The sequence below is a fragment of the Paramormyrops kingsleyae genome, chromosome 6 (genome assembly GCF_048594095.1).
Source record: "Paramormyrops kingsleyae isolate MSU_618 chromosome 6, PKINGS_0.4, whole genome shotgun sequence".
NCBI lineage: Eukaryota > Metazoa > Chordata > Actinopteri > Osteoglossiformes > Mormyridae > Paramormyrops > Paramormyrops kingsleyae.
In genome coordinates, this window is record NC_132802.1 from 34,520,521 (window position 1) to 34,539,539 (window position 19,019).

At 40.3% G+C, this 19,019-nt stretch overlaps 2 protein-coding genes across 6 annotated transcripts in view; both read right to left on the reverse strand.

Annotated features, from left to right (window-relative positions):
* Positions 1-435: 435 nt before the first annotated feature.
* Positions 436-7,480, reverse strand: LOC111848763 (tumor suppressor 2, mitochondrial calcium regulator). Of its 2 annotated transcripts, none has more exons than XM_023820998.2 (4): positions 7,316-7,480; positions 6,345-6,588; positions 5,831-5,951; positions 436-5,661 (listed from the first exon to the last, which is right to left on the reverse strand). In XM_023820998.2, the coding sequence occupies exons 2-4, from the start codon at positions 6,491-6,493 to the stop codon at positions 5,596-5,598; spliced, it is 336 nt and encodes a 111-aa protein (XP_023676766.1). In that variant the 5' UTR covers positions 6,494-6,588; positions 7,316-7,480; the 3' UTR covers positions 436-5,595. The 2 variants fall into 2 exon arrangements, with proteins under 2 accessions (XP_023676766.1, XP_023676767.1); XM_023820999.2 differs by lacking the exon at positions 7,316-7,480 and adding an exon at positions 6,998-7,297.
* Positions 7,481-8,818: 1,338 nt separating this feature from the next.
* LOC111848769 (ras association domain-containing protein 1) overlaps positions 8,819-19,019 on the reverse strand; it is a 28,776-nt gene continuing 18,575 nt past the window's right edge. The window contains exons 1-6 of one of the 4 annotated variants that reach the window (XM_023821011.2): positions 17,791-17,945; positions 17,495-17,693; positions 11,213-11,317; positions 10,826-11,114; positions 10,396-10,511; positions 8,819-10,136 (exon numbers count right to left, since the gene is read on the reverse strand). In XM_023821011.2, the coding sequence (XP_023676779.1) occupies positions 9,990-10,136; positions 10,396-10,511; positions 10,826-11,114; positions 11,213-11,317; positions 17,495-17,653 (816 nt within the window). In that variant the 5' untranslated portion in view covers positions 17,654-17,693; positions 17,791-17,945 and the 3' untranslated portion in view covers positions 8,819-9,989. The other 3 variants (XM_072713116.1, XM_023821015.2, XM_023821012.2) reach the window with 3 other exon arrangements.

A 19,019-nucleotide genomic window follows, 5' to 3' on the forward strand; every position in this document is an offset into this window, starting at 1 on the left:
CCAGGAGGGTCAAACGTCCTGTGGACGTCAGCAAAATCGTCCCTGGGTCACACTTTCCATGTCTTTGCGGATGTCCGGAGCATCAGGAGTAGGGGACACCCATTTGTGGGGGGGGGGGCAGGAAAACAGTTCAAGTGGAGTGTATGCCTTTGGAAGTATATCAGGTGGGACACTATTCTCCTAGGGCTGTAAAATTACAATGGAGGGACGTCGTAAGACTGAAAGAGGCAGTAAATAGGCCCAGGGGATGAAGGTGGGTTTTTGGCAGAAAGCTGCCCAGACATTATGCTCTTAAAACCCTTCACAAGGATCAAAGGAAATTCCAGCATTTCCCCAAGTTATCAGGGCTGGGCCTCCCCCTCCCTCACTGCCAATGTCTCCCTCACAATGTCATTCTCATACGTACAACATATTTCACAAATAAAACCATGGCTATATGGAAACATTTAATTTGAATTTATTTAAAAATAATAAGACAACAAACAAAATTAAAAAAATATTTATCACTTAAAAAAATGCCTACTTAAATGTCTTGATATCATCCCTACCTGTGCAAAAGTGGCAGTACTACACATAGTGTATATACAAACTTTTACTTGGATGTATGCATACATGAGGTGTGTATCCATACAACAGGATGACAAGAATTTGCTTGCTTGATACGGTCTAAACTGCATGTCTAAATTCCCATCCACATCTGGGGCATGAATTTATTCTAATCCAAATGACAAATATGCTGTAGTTTAGAGTTAATTATGTCAGAGACCTGAAAGAGGTGAAATTCACAAGAACACCCTTTACACCATAAATTCAAAAATGAAGTATGTTTTCGTCCTCCTGGGAACATTGCAACAAACTCCTCTTGATGAAGACACTAAGTGGATCCTTCCGTGTTACCTCGATTTACATTAATTTGTTCAACAACATATGTAAAATTGCAATAAAAGTAAATATAAACCAATTTCCATTATTTTTAATTGGAAAAATTGTTTTCCAACCCCAAAGCACCCAATTATCCCCAAATATCACAATAAAAAGCTTATAACATCAATTAGAAATTATGGCTGAACATAAAAGCACAATAAAACATATTAAACAATGCAAATGTAGAACAAAGACTGAAAAATAACATGTTCATCCTATACTGTATATGGATCTACGTGCAACGTGTTTCACCAACAAATTTATTCCATTTGATATTCTTTGGCTGGAAACTGTTGTGCCAAGGAAACTGATGGGTAATACATTGTTTTTTTTTTTCTTTTTTTACACACAAAGTTTGCCTGGAACCATCACATTGAAAAAAAAATCACTGCTTGTACCATTTTTAGTATATTCTTTGGCTGAAAAATGTTACGTTGATGATATTGAAATTTCGGTATCAAAGCAAAAAAAAACAAACAAATTAGTGTAAATCGAGGGATTGCTGTGTTGTTTTTCCAGTTCAGTCAAGTTCTTGCATAATATTTCTCCAGCATTATCAGGCAAAATAGGTCTCCAACATTCTTGGATAAGGAGCATCAGCAGAGAGGGTAGGTCAGCTTGGTCTAAGCAACTTTTCAATGAGAAAGGCTGCAGATTCGCACTCTATTGCAAACACCACAATACTCATCATTTATAGTTATGCAAATGTTAATGATAGTTTGCTTACTCTCATAGTAACCAAAAAGGGAAGATGCTGACTACAACGTAGCAAACTGTGCAGTTTCTTCCTTCCACAATGAACCATTCTCACGAGCAACCCTTCCAATGCTCACTTCAGTGAAAAAACCACCCAAGCTAACATAAGCACTAATATCACAGTGGATGCAGAAGTCTTCATCTTCATGCCAAGCAGGTCATAAATAAGTGTGCTAACTGCTCTCACATACTGTGAGCAGTGGGCCCCTCTATGAAAAGAAGGAAACTGGTAAATGAAGTCACAGTATAATTACCCAAGGCCATCTGCTAACATTTATCATGACATGATTTTACAGCATTTTACACAGGCTGTATTTAGTGTCCCTTGCTTTGCTGAATATAATTTGTCAAGTCTTGTTCTTAAACTTTGGATCTGAAAAGAAATTGCAGATACCAAAATCACCAGGACAAAATGTGTTAAACCATCTGCATCAGAACAAGGGAAACCAGCAAAAAAAATGCACAGAAATGCAGCTGAACAAACAACAGCAAGACTTCAATTGTAACAACTGAATGCGGGTATTTGTAGAAGAAAAGTTTTAAAGATCAGTGATTTTTGGCAAGTCCTATAAACCAGCACACAAAACTCACTTAATCCCTTTTTACTCAGCAAAAAATCCCATTAGTATTGCATAATTCAGGAATTTAATTAGCGTTTAATAACACTTGCATACATATAAATCCAATACCATGCTACTAAGATCTGTTTTCAAACTTTAGCCACAACAAAGAGAAAATGCTGACAACAGAATGTAGACCAATGAGCCTCACATCTTCCACTATACTGACCAGGGCACCTTACAGGAAATCACACCAACTCCAGCATGGAAAACAGCAGTAGGAACCTGTGATCTTAATAAACATTAAGGCTGCCAATACCATCTGAATGAACCACAACTTCTGACTGGCAACAAAGGAACAAAAACAAATGTACAAGGCGGGAATAAACTTTACACCATCTAAAAGGATGTTTAATTAGGAGTGAAAAAACACCCTCTCTGAGAGAAAAAATCTCTCACATTGTCTCAATGTCTCCCAACACAAAAGGACCTCTACACAGACATACCGACAACTAATACGGACGTCTTGGATACCGTCTCAAACGGTCACATTACTGACAAAGCAGCCAAACAGTTAAGCGATTTCCCTATATCACAGGCTTCCTTCTGAGCCAGTGTCAACATTTTAATGCTATTAAACAATTACAATTTTGAAAGCATTACTTTGAAAAACAATTTAACTGGTCCAAAAAGAATAAAACATCAAAACCTGAAGTATTTAACAGTTTGGCTTTAACATCAACCCGCATTTTGCCTGATGTACTCTGCTTTGTGATGAATGTATAGCTAAAAGGCATTAAAATAATCCAGGAGCTATGGAAATCATGCAAAGAGGCACTGCTGTGCCTGTAGGCTAATGATCTGAATTAAGCACATTCACAGATTAGTATAGATATAACTTCAAATACAGAATCTGTCCTTTAAACCATTTGGTGCACTTATGCAATATTTCTTTAAATAGTTAGCAGGCTGCTACGCTGCCTGCCCTAAAATAGTGTCTCATCCACAGACTGTGCAACTATCCCAGCATGAGAAGCAGCACTGAGCTTTTTTACTAAACATTTATCACAGAGTGTAACTCAAAAAGTGATCCTTGGTTTCTCTTAAAAACTTGCCCTTCCAAGGTAGAAGGAAACTGCAGACCCATTCAAATCAACCTCTTTTTGCAGCTAGCTCTGTCCTATGTGGTGCGTCCTCCCAAAACTGTGGGGATGAAGCATGGGTGTGAGGACAGAGACCTAACTGATATGACATATGAGGGAGTCAGAGAGACCAGCAGGCTGCAGAAGGTTAGGGAGCCCTGTCCGTCCCTGCAAGACACACAAACAGCGGAAACGACAGCCGTTTTAATTCATCCTCATTCACAGTAAAGCTCCTTCCCAAAGCACATCCACTCATATAAATGTACCAATATCCCATTACCAGAAATAGCTAGAACGTTGGTTATTTGCAGTTTCACAGCAAGGTTTAATTTATGACGTTGTTGGTAACAGCAATAGATTTAAAACATTATGCACAGGAACATTCAGTAGGATTTAACCAGTTTAGTGTCAATATCACAAAACTGAGAAAAGACTGCATACTGGAAGTTCCATTCTTCTTAATAATGCAACAATCTGTAGAAACTGACCAGGATTCTGCAAGTTTGAGAGCCTGTTGAAACAAACTCACACTGCTGCTATCAGGGGAATAGCCTAACTACTGTCATCCACCAGAACAATGTGCACCAGTATACACCCAGTATAGCAATGAAGGTGACATTACCAAAATGTTACTGACAGCACAACTTGGGCAGAATTGGAGAGTCAAACAGCAGGTATGAGGCCACATGGTATGAAAAATACCTGCAAAGCAGTTTATTAATGCAGAATGAATGTCCCTGTACATTGGGCAGCAGCAAAATTAGGAAACTAGTAAACAAACAAATGACTGGTTGAAACCCCACTTGGGTAAGTGTGCCTCTAAATACCCAGTTGTAAAAATCTGTAAGAATGCGAAATAAATTATAGAACACGTACATATATAAACTTAAAAATAACCCTCTCTGTAAGATGCATTAACATAGACTGTGATTCATAATTCTGGATAATGTATCGTGATAAACAAAGTGCTTAAGGAACTAAACAATTTAGTTCAGGGACTCACCACAAGGTAACAAGCTAAGTCCCATAAGGGTCCTGCACCTGAAATGAAGACATTTCAGCTGAACTGCATCAGTGATATGTTATGTCATATAAATAGGCAAATATGTCTATCAAGGAAATAAAACAACAGCTTATTTAATCTGCCATCTGACCGATCTGCAAGCAGAAATCTGAATGATGAGCGATATGTAAAGCGACTTCCAGAATAAAACATACAGAAGGGAGATATGAGGGGTTTGCATAATTCAGTCTATTCAGGTTATCTACTGGTGGAAACAGTGCAAACAAAACACAAATTTTCCCGTGTTGATTTTAAACATGATACTTTGTCATTCGCCTGTCCTTCATGCTAACTAATGAACTAACAGTATTCAATTTAAGGTAGCCAGTCTCAATGACTTGTATCTAGATAACTACAATTGTTTTCTACTGGGCTGTAGTGCAGAATGAGCAAAAGACCATAAATTATATGACAATATAATTTCATAACTCCATAGTTATACATCTATAATTGAGATTAAAAAAATCTTCCATGCCATAGCTTGCAGCTATGTACCGCTTACGCCCCCAAACCACCTAGATAAATAACATTGGTAAATAACACACCTCCGTTTTCAGGAAGTGTTACAAGACACCTTCCCAAATCTCAAAACTCCAAGGATTCATTGTTAAAAAACTAGGGAAGTTTCAAATTAACACACTGAATGGATAATATATTCAAGTTTTGTTACCTCCAAGCAATATGTACTACGTTTGCCTTTGTAACATCATTAATTTTGACATTTCAAATACACGGGTCTAATAATAAACTGAGAAGTACTGCAGTGAGGCTTTCATCACCTTTATCGATGCAAAGAACAAAATGGGAATTACGAATACCCATACCATGAGTGTCTATGTACGTGTTGGACTGCTAACTTATCACCCCCCTATCAAAGAGATGGAAAAATAACTTCAGCCAATCAGCTGGCAATGCACCTCCACAAGGGATGTAGTCAAACATTTCTCACAAAGCTTGGTGGCAGCAGCAGCCACTCAACCCGCCATGGGCCCAGCTGTCCACAAGTGGGCGCTGTTAACACATTCCAAAGAAACACCACTCGTGAGAATGAAAATCCAGTATGGGACATTGGAGGTCGGTAGGGCTTCGTGGAGAAGACTTGGACGAAATTATTAGAGTGCTGGCCGCGGCCTGTTGTGGCAGCTGTCCATCACACTTCACAGAGGATAACTGGGTAATCCACGTGAATCCGGGGGTGATCAAGCTTCACAATTCCCTGACAAACATAAGGCACATGAATATAAAAAACAAAAAAATAAAAATACAAAGCCAATGACACACAAAAGCCTTGCCTATATGTCTACAAAACTTTTTTTTCATGCAAAAATCATACTATCCTAAAACACATTTTTAAAAATAACTGCAAAAAATATCTTCCATCCCACCTGAGGTATCAGATTCTTCTGAATCCTCTTCAGTTTGGCCCTTTTCCGACCATTCTTAGTCACTACTGTCTCCTCATAGAATTCATGGGCCAGGTCACCATCTTCATCGTAGTACAACGAGCTAGACACATCAAAGTTAGCAGGTACACAAGCCCACAATACTACAACACGATAAATGCTTGCTATTACATCATTAATAAATTTCCTTTACTACTCAAATCACCTGGCATTTCATAGGATATCATATAATCTTTTAATTTTCCAGCTGGCTCTCTGTCAAACATTTATATTTATTTAGTATTTTTTGTATGATGTTGGCCATTACTCAACTACCACTCTTCAAAGGAGTCAAATTATACCATTAATAGCAAGATTACAGTAATATTGTAATAAATCTGGTGGAAAATGTATAACATTGTCGAGAAATTGATGTACAAGGATTTTTTTTTTGTCAAACTACAGTACTGGAAAGCATTAAATTTTAAAAGCATATCATTCTCAAGACTATATTTACCTCCTCCGCGTAAATACGAAGGGCGTGGCACTCCGCAACCCACGCAGCCTTGCCAGAGACTGATCACTCCCTTCGCCGGCTGGATCAGAACCCGAACCCGAACCGGCAAAAGGCCACAGGCCCTTTGACTTGGAACTGTTACCTCCCATCCTCAGCACCGGAACATAGCTTATTTTCCGGAAGGCTCCAAAACAATTACTCCCGAGTTATTCCAGACAAAAAGTACTTAAATAAAAGCACGAACCTGTAGAAAGAAACAAACAAAAATATGATGAAAACCTGCAAATGTGGAAGACTTTACATGACAGGCCACAGCCATAAATAGCCCATATGCAACTACAATGACAGGCGTGCATGCTGGCCATGTGCTGCATGGCTTAGATAATGCAGCATCTTTAAATGCGATGTTGTGTTTACATCGGGTAGGTATACGGCTAAATTACTAATTCTGCGTTCTGCGGAGGGATCTCCGCAATAGAAATTATGCCAAAAATTAAACGATTATTTCAAAGGTTTCCTTTGAAATGTTCACATAATTTATCATGTCACCACTTGCCACCATACAGCTCGGTGTTAAACATTAATTCGGGGCACTAGCTTTAGACAACTCCATGAGAATTCCGGCCACCAAACCTGCATCCAGGTACACCTACCGTCTGCTATTCGGATAACACGTCACATCTGCAGATTATATTTGTGTATGCAAATATGGAAGCTTTGACTAGCCATCTACCTATACAACTCAGCTGTTCGATTGCACCTGTCATAGCGATCATTTTTGGACACTGCTCAAGAGCATTATTTTTTTCCATAATACCGAAACAACAGGAACTCTGAGAATTTTTGCTCTTTGGGCTGGCTGAGTCAGGCCCATGCCCCAAAGCATGCCAAACAACGTAACGCTGCTCAGCATTACAGACTACAATCCTGTGGTTAACTGCAAATGATGCAACTGCTGCCATGACACATACCCATGTCACTTTCTGGTGTTCATTAAATACGTCACTCCTTCGATTTTAAAACAAGTCTTAAGTAATTAGTGATTAATGGTAAATATCCTCCAAACGAAACGCAGAAACCTTCCATCCAGGTAGTTTGTGCTACCAAACGGCTAGTTTTCCGTAGGAAAACGTCACTTCCTGCGGTCGTTGTCATCGTCCGATCACATGACCATAATATCATATATATACACTCCAAAATATATCTCGTGAATATATTTGCGTTTTGGTTCATTTTTTATATCTATAATCTGTCTGTTTCCCTCATAGTAATCTATATAAATTAACCTGTTTTTGTAAGCAAGCTGAGGTAGGACATTTATCTGTGTTCGTTTCCTTACTTAAAATAAAACTTTATTGTTCCCGGAGGGACATTTTTGTTGTTAAGAGGCATAAAAATAAGTAACTTCCAGCATAATAACCACCAACCAAATGATAAATGAGCGCACATCAACAAATGCCAGTTAACCTAATCACGTATATATGTACTGTGGAGAGAACTGCACAACACAAGGAAAACGTGCAAATTCCCTGCACACTGAGTGGAGGTGAGAGTTGTATCTCCAACTGAGAAGGTGTGAAGCAACCGTGATTCCCATTTGGAGTGATTTCCACAACTTTAACGGATATAAGAAGACACTTTGAAGCAGGTGCAGAGTAACATCTTCCATACCTATGTGTGCCTGGATTGCAGAGAGTAGTGGGTCTAGGATGTCATTCTTGATAGGTCTGATTAGCTGGAGGAGCAGCTTCTTAATTGTCTTCATTAAATGAGACGTCAGTGCCGCTGATCTGTAGTCATTATGGCCTCTGAAGCATACCTTCTTGAGCAAAGGGACATCATTCAGAATATAGACAATGTGTAAGGGTGATTATACAAAGGGCAACCTCTTGAGCAATGTTGCCGACCAGTGTTGCTCAGTCACCTTCCCATAGATATCGGGTAACGTTTCTAGTTGAAAAACTTTGATTGGCAGTGGGCAACTTTTCACAATTATCTAAATCCAAATTAGTTGCCCTTTGTCTCATTGGATTGGCAATTGCCTGGCAATATCACTCAAAAAGTTGCCCTGTGTCATCTACTTTACGTTATTACATTTTCAGCTCAAGGACAGCTGTTATAAATTAAAACTTAGTTTATCAAAGCTTCCATTACATATTCTAGGGAAATCTTTAGAATAAATGACAGCAAGTTTTGTTCTCCATCATGCAATTTCATAATTGGCAATCTTTTTGTGTACATAATAAAAATATCAGTTGGAGATGGAGAAAAGAACAGATGTACTATTCAGAATTGTGTTCCAGTAACAAATTGAAATCTTACTTGCAGTGATACACCTGCTACATGGTCTACACTGAGCGAACACAAGTTGAGCTGTTAGGATGTGTGAGGACATGCCTGTTTATACAGACTAGTACTAAGCATCTTTAACAATAGTGTGTCACCTTCTGATTACAAATGAAAGTTCCAAAGTCTTCTGTGAGGGAATCATTTATTTTGCATTGTCAAATTTGACACTGTTTTTAGAAGAACCTTCAAGGAACAGCTGCAAATACATGGCTGAATACAAGATGGTAAACAGAAAAGGTACTGTCATATTTATTGAGGGCAGAAAAACACAAATGCTCTTAGTTGACTAAAGACAACAAAAATACACATAACATGAAGTACATAAAGTATTAAATCTACCATGCTTAACTGTTCCACCCTTTCATTTTAAAAAGGGCAAAACAGCCTTCTTCCCCCACATGGCAGTAAAGAGCACTAGTTATCAGTCTGGTAATGTCCAGGGTGTATATAAAAACCTAATTTCCGATTACCCCAGTTGTTCCAGGCCACCCAGCCAGAATGCGATCAATCTTCAACGTTGATATGTTTAATGCTAATGGTTTTACAAAGGAACACAAATTTTAATAAGACCTGTACGTTGAATCAACATGCAAAAACATTCTGCCTTTTAAATTATGATCAACATTATTTTATTAGCATTTTATTATCACAATATCAACGCTGAGGCAATTTTCAAAACAAAATTTAACAGTGACTGAACCTTGATCCATGACGTTGATAAATTTTTGAATAATCATTGAAATGCTGGCTGGGCACACTGGTTTAAAAGTTCACAATCATTCTGTCAATCACCATCAGCAGGATTCAATCAGACTTTCCTCACCATTCAAAACAAGTTTAATTTCCACTCAATGACTCATAGGGGAAGTGGAAGAATAGGGGGATGACAAGAACAGCCGACATATCAACAGCAGCAACAACCCTTCATAACTTACAACACTTGTGTCCCCTCTGTGCAGACACAGGTGCCTTCAGCACCATGTGTACAGCTGGAAGTGTGAATACATTTGTGAGTAAGTCTAGCAAGGCTTGCACAACTGGACATGGCTGTTCTGTGAATTCTTGCGCGCTCTCTCTCGCTCGTTTTTCCACACAAGCATAACTCACTCTCTCCAGGTCGAAGGCACTTCAAGGTTTGCGCTGCACTTTCTCACTCTCGCTCGCTCTCAGAGGACCACCAGCACGATAGCTTTGCATCTTGTCCTCAAACACTTTCAGGCAGATCTTTGATTTCACTGGGCGACAAGTAGCCCTATAAGGCTACTGGTCAGAACTACATGCCACAGAACCCCGATCTCAGCCTGGAGTGCTGCTGGTCAGCGCCTCTAGCATCTTGTCTCGTGCATGGGCATAGCGCTGCACGATCTGCTTGACATGCTCTTCCTCCTCACGCTTTAAGATACGCAAGAAATTGTGCAACTCCGGCATGGAGAAGGCATCCCACTGCAAACAAAGCAAGAGAATGGTAATTAATTTGGTATATTCTAAATGTTTACATTTTCAAGATTATATCAGAAATACATGAATTAATGTTTAGACTGAGAAATCCAGCTCATAACTTGAGAACAGTTCCTGTCAATCAGTGATTAAAACAAAGAAAATTTGGCAATTATTATTCTGCTCAGTCGTTCTAAACATTAAAATCTTAGTTTCTGGTCTCTACTTGGGAGTGGATTTGATAAATAAAAAGCAGACTACTCACGTTGACCTCCCCTGTCTCATTTTCCTTCAGCACCAAGCTGAGGACCTTTTCACTGGGTCCCGCACACAGCCGCAGCTGAAGGGGGCGCTCGTCATCTGCCAGCTTCCGCAAGTACACTGTGAGGGGGTGGGTCGACAGACATCAGTAACCTCAACTTTCCATACCAACACAAGTTGGATAGGTAGTTTAAAATATTATACTGTGCACAACAATTATAAAGGTACGTTATCTTTAGACGCTATCTTTTCTCTTAGAATTGATCAGTGGGATCTTCAAGTTGAATCAAGGGAATAATATTATTATTATTATTATTATTATTATTATTATTATTATTATTATTATTATTAGTAATAATAATAATACACACAGGTATTCTTGCGTGTGCATGATGGACTGGCTACAGAAGGGCACAGCTGTGACTGGGTCTCACCCTGGTCATGACGCTCACTGCGTTCAAATAAGGCAAACTTGCGGGGGTTGTCCACCACGGTAAACTTGTTCAGCAGTGCTTCGATCACCTCTCGGGCACGGGTGCGTGAGCTAATATGCAAGTGCTTGGCCGTGTCCTTGGGAAGGTAGAATGAGGTGCGCCGCTTCACACACGTGCCCCGACGACCCCCATCCTGTGATGCAGCCATCTTTCGGGGCGGGGGAACGGACACGGGTCGTATCAGTTTGAAGTGGACCTTGATGAAGCCAGTGTAGGAGCCATCTTTGTTCTGTAAAGACGACGGTCTTATTGCACCCAAAGTATAAACATTGGAAGTCTGTTCAGCGGAGCGTTACAGAACATCGACAACTGTGTACAAGTCCTCACCAGTGCCATGAAGAGGTTACTGTTGATCTGAGCGTTATACTCCTTCACCTTCTGCTCAATCTCGCTGACAGACAGCTCCTGCTTTCCCCACTCAACCTGTTCATCCTGCAGAAAATTCATAAATCAAGGTTACACAAGATAAATGTGCCATTTTTTACCACCACTAGATGTCAGCAAAGATTTCTTTTAAAAACCAGATTACATTAGAACTCCGCTTCACCACAATATGTTAGCAGCAACTCTATGCTAGTTTTACTTGCATTAGTATTTGTGTGAAACTAGCCAGAAGATGGCAAGCAAATGTAGGTAGGCTTAGTACTTGATAACAGACTGAGAGAATCCGACTAATTTTTGTAAACAGGAAGACCTGACATACTAAACTAACAATGTATAGCTTACAATTAGTAATGCAAACTGTTCAATATATACTTGTTAAATTATGGCCTCTATGGCAGAGCAGAACCAAATAAGTACACATGGCCCTGATCTAAGAGGGTGGAAAAGAAAACAAAAAAACCTAATGCTGTGATGAGGGCTCATGATGCAGTCACATGAGTTCTAGTTCTATTTTAATCCAGTGAGAAGTTTACATAGCAAATGTTGGGGTCATTGCCTCAAGGGATTACAACCCCTGCTGAAATGTGACTGGGAGGAGGACCCCCCCCCCAGGACAACAGTCCCTCCCCGCTAACTTTATTCTGGGACACGAGCCAGAAGGCCAGGTCGTGAGCAGATACAACACTTATCACACAAGAACCTGCTAACAGAAACAAGGCCTTTCTTCATAGCCTTTAAGATCACGTGTCAGACGCATTTAGCATGAGCCCCTAGAACTTCCTCGTGGCTTATTAATGTTTCGGGGGGCTGAGGGAAGGAGTCTGGCTGGGCCTCCATTTCACAATTCCCCCATCATCGCTTGCAAAGAGCAAGTTTATACCCCCCGTGGCCTCCATTAGGAGAGGTTAAAGGTGGGAAAAGGAAACAATCTACCCAAAACAGACATTTCTAATATTAGAGATCCAAGACACTCATCTCTAAGAAAACAATATCACCCCCCCCCATTCTTCAGAATCCAAGGTCCTGTACATTACACAGAAACAGCACATCCTTGCACAGAAAGGTTACATTTTTTGGACGTATTAGATCAGGCTCTTTGCTGAGGAAGGTCACAGCTGCTTTTTCATGTATAATTCTAGAGTAACTAGCACACACATCCAGCCAATTCCACTGTACAGCCCTCTGACACAGAGCACCAGCTGTCCATCACAAAGCAATGTGCATGTGGGCCAGAAAAGTAACAGTGCCAGAGATACACAAAACCCAAAGTATCAGAGGGAAAATTAAGTATATAAAGCTTCATACAGTTATGGAAGTATAACTATTAGTGGTTTTACAATCTCAAAACAGCTCCAGTCGTGTGAGGCAGCAGTTTGTGAGGGGAAAAAACTTGAAGATTTGCAAGTAGTTCAACTGGGTGCAGGCTTATAATGGGTCGACAACATTAGTTTAGAATGATTTTTCTACTGAATAGTCAATCTGGAGTACTAGTAAAAGTGATGAAGAATCCATCAAAATGTGTTGTCCCTGCCTTTGAGTATACCATGAACAACAGAAAATATGACTGTCTACACATTTAAATTACCTATAATTACAGTATTTTTAGTTAGATTTTATAATATCTGTTAACAGTTGAAGAGACACTGGGAGGAAATCTTATACCCATGCAATATGGGCACAGTAAAGAGGACTGAAAGGACAGACAATGCTCCTAGTGTTCTGGTCATTCTATGTCACATGCTGCTTTTTCCACTTCACTTATCCAGTACAAGCTACAGTCGGCAGGGCAATTACCAAGCGCTTGCCCTGTTTGCAGCATTGAACTTGAGCACAGGTTACAAACTGCTGCTCTCCCAATAAAGCTGAACACCCTCGGATGAAAAACCAAGCCATTACTATTAGAGTATGTAGGGCTCATACATTAGCAAACAGTTAAACAGCTTTCTCATATTAATGCAGAGCAATAAATTTATCTGCACTTAAAGGCAATGCAAAATATTTCAGCGCATCTGATTTACTCTGCATGACATCCTGACGTCATCATAAATGTGCTCCTTTGCCTTTCATGTCAATGGAATTTTCCTATGGGGTGCATGAGGGTCACTGCAAAAGCAAAGCCATCAGCATAAAATGTCATTAAGGTGTTTGATCACAGTTATGTACCAACGGGTGTCAAGCTCGGTGCAGCAGGGCTTCAGTGAAGGGAACAAAGCTAATAATAGCGGTACTGTAGTCAATGGCCCAGGCAGCATAAATGACTACACACAACTGCAACTAGATGTCAGTTACTGAGAAGTGGTCACAGCCTGCTCACCTTGGAGCAGCAGATGGGTTCACGGGACGAATCTCCCAAAAACAAACAAAAAATGCAGCTTTTAAGCTCAGAGGCACAAGTCAATTCTCTGGTTAATTTAAAGTGGTGAATTGTTGGGCAGCCATTTTGAGACAAATTATGTTTATCATGGGAACTTGTTTCACTACTGCCTGTGGCCTTTGTACAGCAATTTCCACAAACTGTTTACTTCATGGCGATAAGATCTAGTGCTGCTTGCTTACAGTTCAATCCTCAGCCTCCTTTGGCTTGTCACAACTGTTATGCACCCCCATTGCATCAGACTTTACACCATCAAGCACTGCCCAACAGGAAGTCATCATGACATCACTGGCACCCAATGGAGTTCCTCGTTCCATCTCCCCACCACCAAGGAGGTGGCGCCGAGTGGAAAGCCTTGCTCTCTGGGCTGGGTTTGAGGTTTCCTTGGTCTGCATTCCAAAGCACTGTGTTCATATAAAAATAGCTACTCATATGCTGTCTCACCAGAAGCAGCCACAATGCTTTCCAGTGTTTTACTGGCACTGTGCGCATGGGAGCCACTGTCATCAGTGACACACAGCAGGCTGTCTTAAAGAAACATACTCTAGCTACAGTTTGAGTGCCCACTGGGATCAATCCTTATTATCTGACTAGTCAGAATGCATGACATTCCTGACATAACATATTACTAGTGGTGATATTTTATGTTAGTGAATATTACTTTCCATGACCTTTAATCATGTTCATTAAATATTAAATGTTCATTAAATATTACCTCACATTACAGCACATCTACAATGAAGTAGTACAAAATGAACTCTGCTTTACCAGTGGCAACAAAATGAACTATGGATATAAAATATTTGGGCATATTACAGTACAAATGCATTGCTTTTCCCCCTTCATGTTACAAAAGCTCTGAAAGGTGGCTCAGCACAATGGTGTCAGGCCTCACTGAGCACAGCCCCCCTCCACCAACCTACAGACATCCAGGTGAGCAGAGGTCAGGAACATACGTGCATTCTCTCCACACCCTTCCAAGGGAGTTCTGTCCAAAAGGGTGGAACTGCATTTCCTTCCCACTAGCCAGTCCCCGACCTTCTGAACTCCAGCCCTGCACAGGAGGAACCAGAGGAAGGACTGCTCTTCCTGGGAATGTTGGAGAAGAGATTCAAATGCCTCCTCTCAAAGAACAACAACCAGGTGATTCCATCTCATCTGAGATAGAGATGACCGAAACTCTCCTGCCGTCTACACACAGAAACCCTGTTTTTCATTTAAACACCTCTCTCTTCCACACAGCACATAATCTCCTTTTTTGATAAATACATGGTATCCAACAAGCTTACTGCCAGCAGAGTAAAACAATTACAGTCATGTTATCCTGAAAAAGTAAGCATAGATATCACAACCTAATAAAGGTTCTGATCACATCTATAAAACCCCAAAATTTTAAATATCAGAATGTCTATGAATAACTATTTTGGTTGCAAAATCTAAATAAACTGACTACCAAAAGGACACAAATCAAATGACATTGTAAAGTTCCATATCTAAAACTGGTGGAAAATGTAAGCCCAGAATCATGAAACATTGCAAACCCGGAACAACTACACAATGGAAAGAATGCAAAATAAATAAAGAACTAACAGAATCGTCAGTCACCACTGAAAATGACTGGAGAGACAGCATGAATGTAGGTGGGAAGAAAGATTCCAGGCAAGAGAGCTCTAGATTTTTTAAAAATGCTGGAATGTGTTGGCAGGCCAGCCTGGGCATCTTTGATAAGCAGGTCATTTGCAACGCATGAGGGACTTTAAGGCCACTGGCTGCTGTAGGTGGGAAAACGTAGGCAAGTAGAGACAAAAGCTATTCAGTATGAGCATAAAAATCAGCTGTAAATTCAGTATGCATAACACACACACCAACGCTATTTTTAACTTCAGACTTGAATACAACAAGCATTGTTTTCAAATGCTCCTTCAAAAATATACCGTTTATCATTTTAATAGTCCCAGAAACAGATATTCTGCGTTAAACATTTCACACGAAACAACACTGATGTGTCTCTTCCACTCGGGACACAAAGCATAGTCACATGCCAAGAAAAGGAATGGTCAGTTTCCTAAAAGAAAAAGGAAGCAGGAAACAGAAGTGACCATTAACCAGCAAAGCTGTGCCTGAGGACAGACCTATGATTTCAAGGGCAGCAGAGTGTTTTTTTTTTTCTTCTTAGTCTTGTAGATAGTTCAGGGATATCTCTCTGAATAATTTCAGCCAGTGAAGCATAGTTTCTGAACGTACATTTCTAAACTGAAAGGCTTCCACCACATGACATAGGATGTCTAGGGTTTTCCCCAAAAATTCAAACACTGGGCTGAGCTTGGTCTATTTTGGACATCTAGCAGGTCTTGGCTGTCTGTTACTATTTAATAGGGGTACTACTTCCACTTTCATATTTATTCCTTCATCTGAAGGCACTCAGAATTTCTCTATAACAAGATGCAACAACTTTTCCTGTAAAAATTATGGACGAAAGAGTCACACATGCCTGTTCCCAATAAGAGAAGGATTCTCGAGTGCAGGACATGACAATCAGCCTCTCACCATTAAGAAGCCCTCGGCCCGTGGGGTTTACCCAGACAATGGTGTCACAGTGAGGCTCATTTGTCACAGGAAAATACATTGAGGCAGCCACACACCCCCTCAGATGTTTAATCAGGCCAAACAAACTGATTTAACGATGCCTACAATCAAAGCCCAGCACACTTACAACACACAAAAAAGAGGGCAAGAGTTACTCCTGCATTCTGTGTGATTGGCAAATAATAAGGTGGAACATTAGTTCCACACTGTATGCTGCCCCCCATCCCTAATAGATAGAAATTAGGGAGCATAAATCGATTACCAGGGATTTGATCAGTCAAGGTTATTAAAGTACTCTGCAACTAAATGTGTCTGTATCAGGTCAAGTCAGGTTCACAATGTCTAGTGATTAAAAAGTAATCAATGAATCACATATGAACACCATGAAGTCTGACTGAACAGAAACTTCTTAAGTATGGATCACCTTCAACTCAATGCAAAACTGAATACCGTGGATATTCATGAGTAGGTCTGCGCAAATTAGTTGACAGTTAAAACTGGAAACTTAATTTACCTCTACTGGTTTTAGGGAATTTCGAAAAGTACTTAATTCTTTAGTTTACTCAGAAACAAATGTCTGAGACCCAAACCTCAAGTCAAGGTCATTATTTCCAAACACTTTGTGGAAAAGAAAACATATAAACTGGAAAACATTACAACAAAGCAGTGCAATTATACTTCACTGCTCAGTGGCTCCGGGCAGACGATAAAAAAAACCAGGCTATTAAATATAATCGAAACGAAACAAAAAACGTGTTATTTGCTTGGCAAGGGCTATGTGAAAAAAGGGAGTGAATGTACTATAAAAGGGAGGTTTTCGTTTCCAGAGTAATTCATCCCCACTGCAAAGCCATCGCCCTGTAAGTTGTTTTAAAACGTCGGTTAAAAGCTAATTAGACTGTACTCTGAATGTAGCTGAACTCGTTTGGATACTATTGGCGATCTTAGTCAGGCTTACGATTCAATGTTTTAAGTCCTTCATGTTAAATAAATTATGCTGAATGGGCAAGAGTAAAAAAAATAGTAATAACCGGCGCGGAGTCGGGGGGAAAAAAATCATACCCCGACGTGATACTGACATTTACTTACGGCCGCGAAGTTTATTTTCCATTAATTGTTCTTTCAATAACAGTGGTGTTTAGTTTTATTTAACGTATCTGGTTAAACAGCCGACACACGAGCCCCAAAACGCTGACTGACAGGCGCCCGTTAAATAACGGCCCTCGGCCCCGCTTAAAGTCGTCGGGCGGGCTGGCCGGCCTCACCCTCTCCTTCCTGGGTTTGCGGATGAAGGAGGTCCGCGCCGTGAAGTACTGCTCGAACTCGCAGTCCGAGTCCTCCTGGCTGCAGTAGCCGCTGCTGGTCGTGCTGCCCCACGTCATCTCGAAGGAAGAGGTCTGTTCCTCGCCGCCGCCGTCTCTCATCGTCACGACTACTCTCGCTAAACTTAACTTTAATACCTCGATGTAAAATAATTTAAAAAAAACTTCTGAAACTTATTTCACATCTAACGATATGTAAATATTGGATGAGGAAGTCTGTAGTGAACCTGTACACTCACAATCTACAGTAAAACAGCTGTCTGTACAGAAATAGCCGACGTGTCCTCTTAAGCCCCGCTCTCCCTTTTCCCACGTTGCAGCAAACTAAAGGAAGCGGACGCAGCCTATCCAGCCTGCGCCCCGCCCCGGCCGTTAAGATTAAAAAATACACAGGCCGGTAACGCCACTCCCCGATTGGCTGCGGGAGGAAATTCCTACTCCCCGCTGACATCATACTCCTCCCCTTTCCTGCTCGGCCTGTATGGGAAAAAACGGCTTTTAACTCCATAGTTGCCGGGATTAAAACTCGCCCCTGGGCATTGCGGCCCCTCATGATAAATATAAATTCTGCAGGTCCACATACCCACGGGCCCACTGGAAAAATGCCCGTTATTACTGATTGCCAGTCCAGTCCAGAGTACATAATAAATAAAAATAATATTTTAAAAATTCAGATTTTATGGTAGATGTTAGACAAAGTTTAACTTTATACAAAATTTTCATATTTATTTAGATGCCTGCATCCTCATTCAATATTCAACCAGCTGTCCATACATAACTTCAAGGCTTCATCACTTATGTAACATATACATTTCAGAATATTTAGACAATGAATGTATTCAAAACTACTGAATTGTGGGGGTTTGATTCCTGTGACCCAGGGATTAATCATATCAACACTGAGCGCTTGAGGCACAACACATAACTTTCAAAAACCAAAAATTCCTATACACTCTATAAATTAGGGATGCCCTCCAACATAATTCTCATGATAAATTTTGCTAAACTGAACCCTGCTCACCTAATTTTGTCCTTATTACTGTAATACGACCCAAATCTATGTGTAGGTGCACTTGGTTTAAGTGGTAGTATTACATTCATATGATTGTGCCTGTGGTCTCAACAAAAGCCTTTCTGGCAGCTTTTAGTTTTAATTTAGACAGATACCATGATTTTCACTGGTAATTCACATTTGAGATTAAACAAAATGGATGGAAATCCGTTATGTAGTGTGTGTGTGTGTGTGTATGTATATACATACACACACACACACACACACACAGTGGTACCTCAGAACTCGAACTTAATCCGTTCAGAACTCCAGATCGAATCCTAAAAAGTTCGAGTTCTGATCGAATTTTCCCCATAAGAAATAATGGAAAACCAATTAATTGGTTCCCAGCCCCCCAAAAAATTACACCTAAATGTTCTTTTTTTAGCATTTAAAATGTACCGGATAAAACAAGAA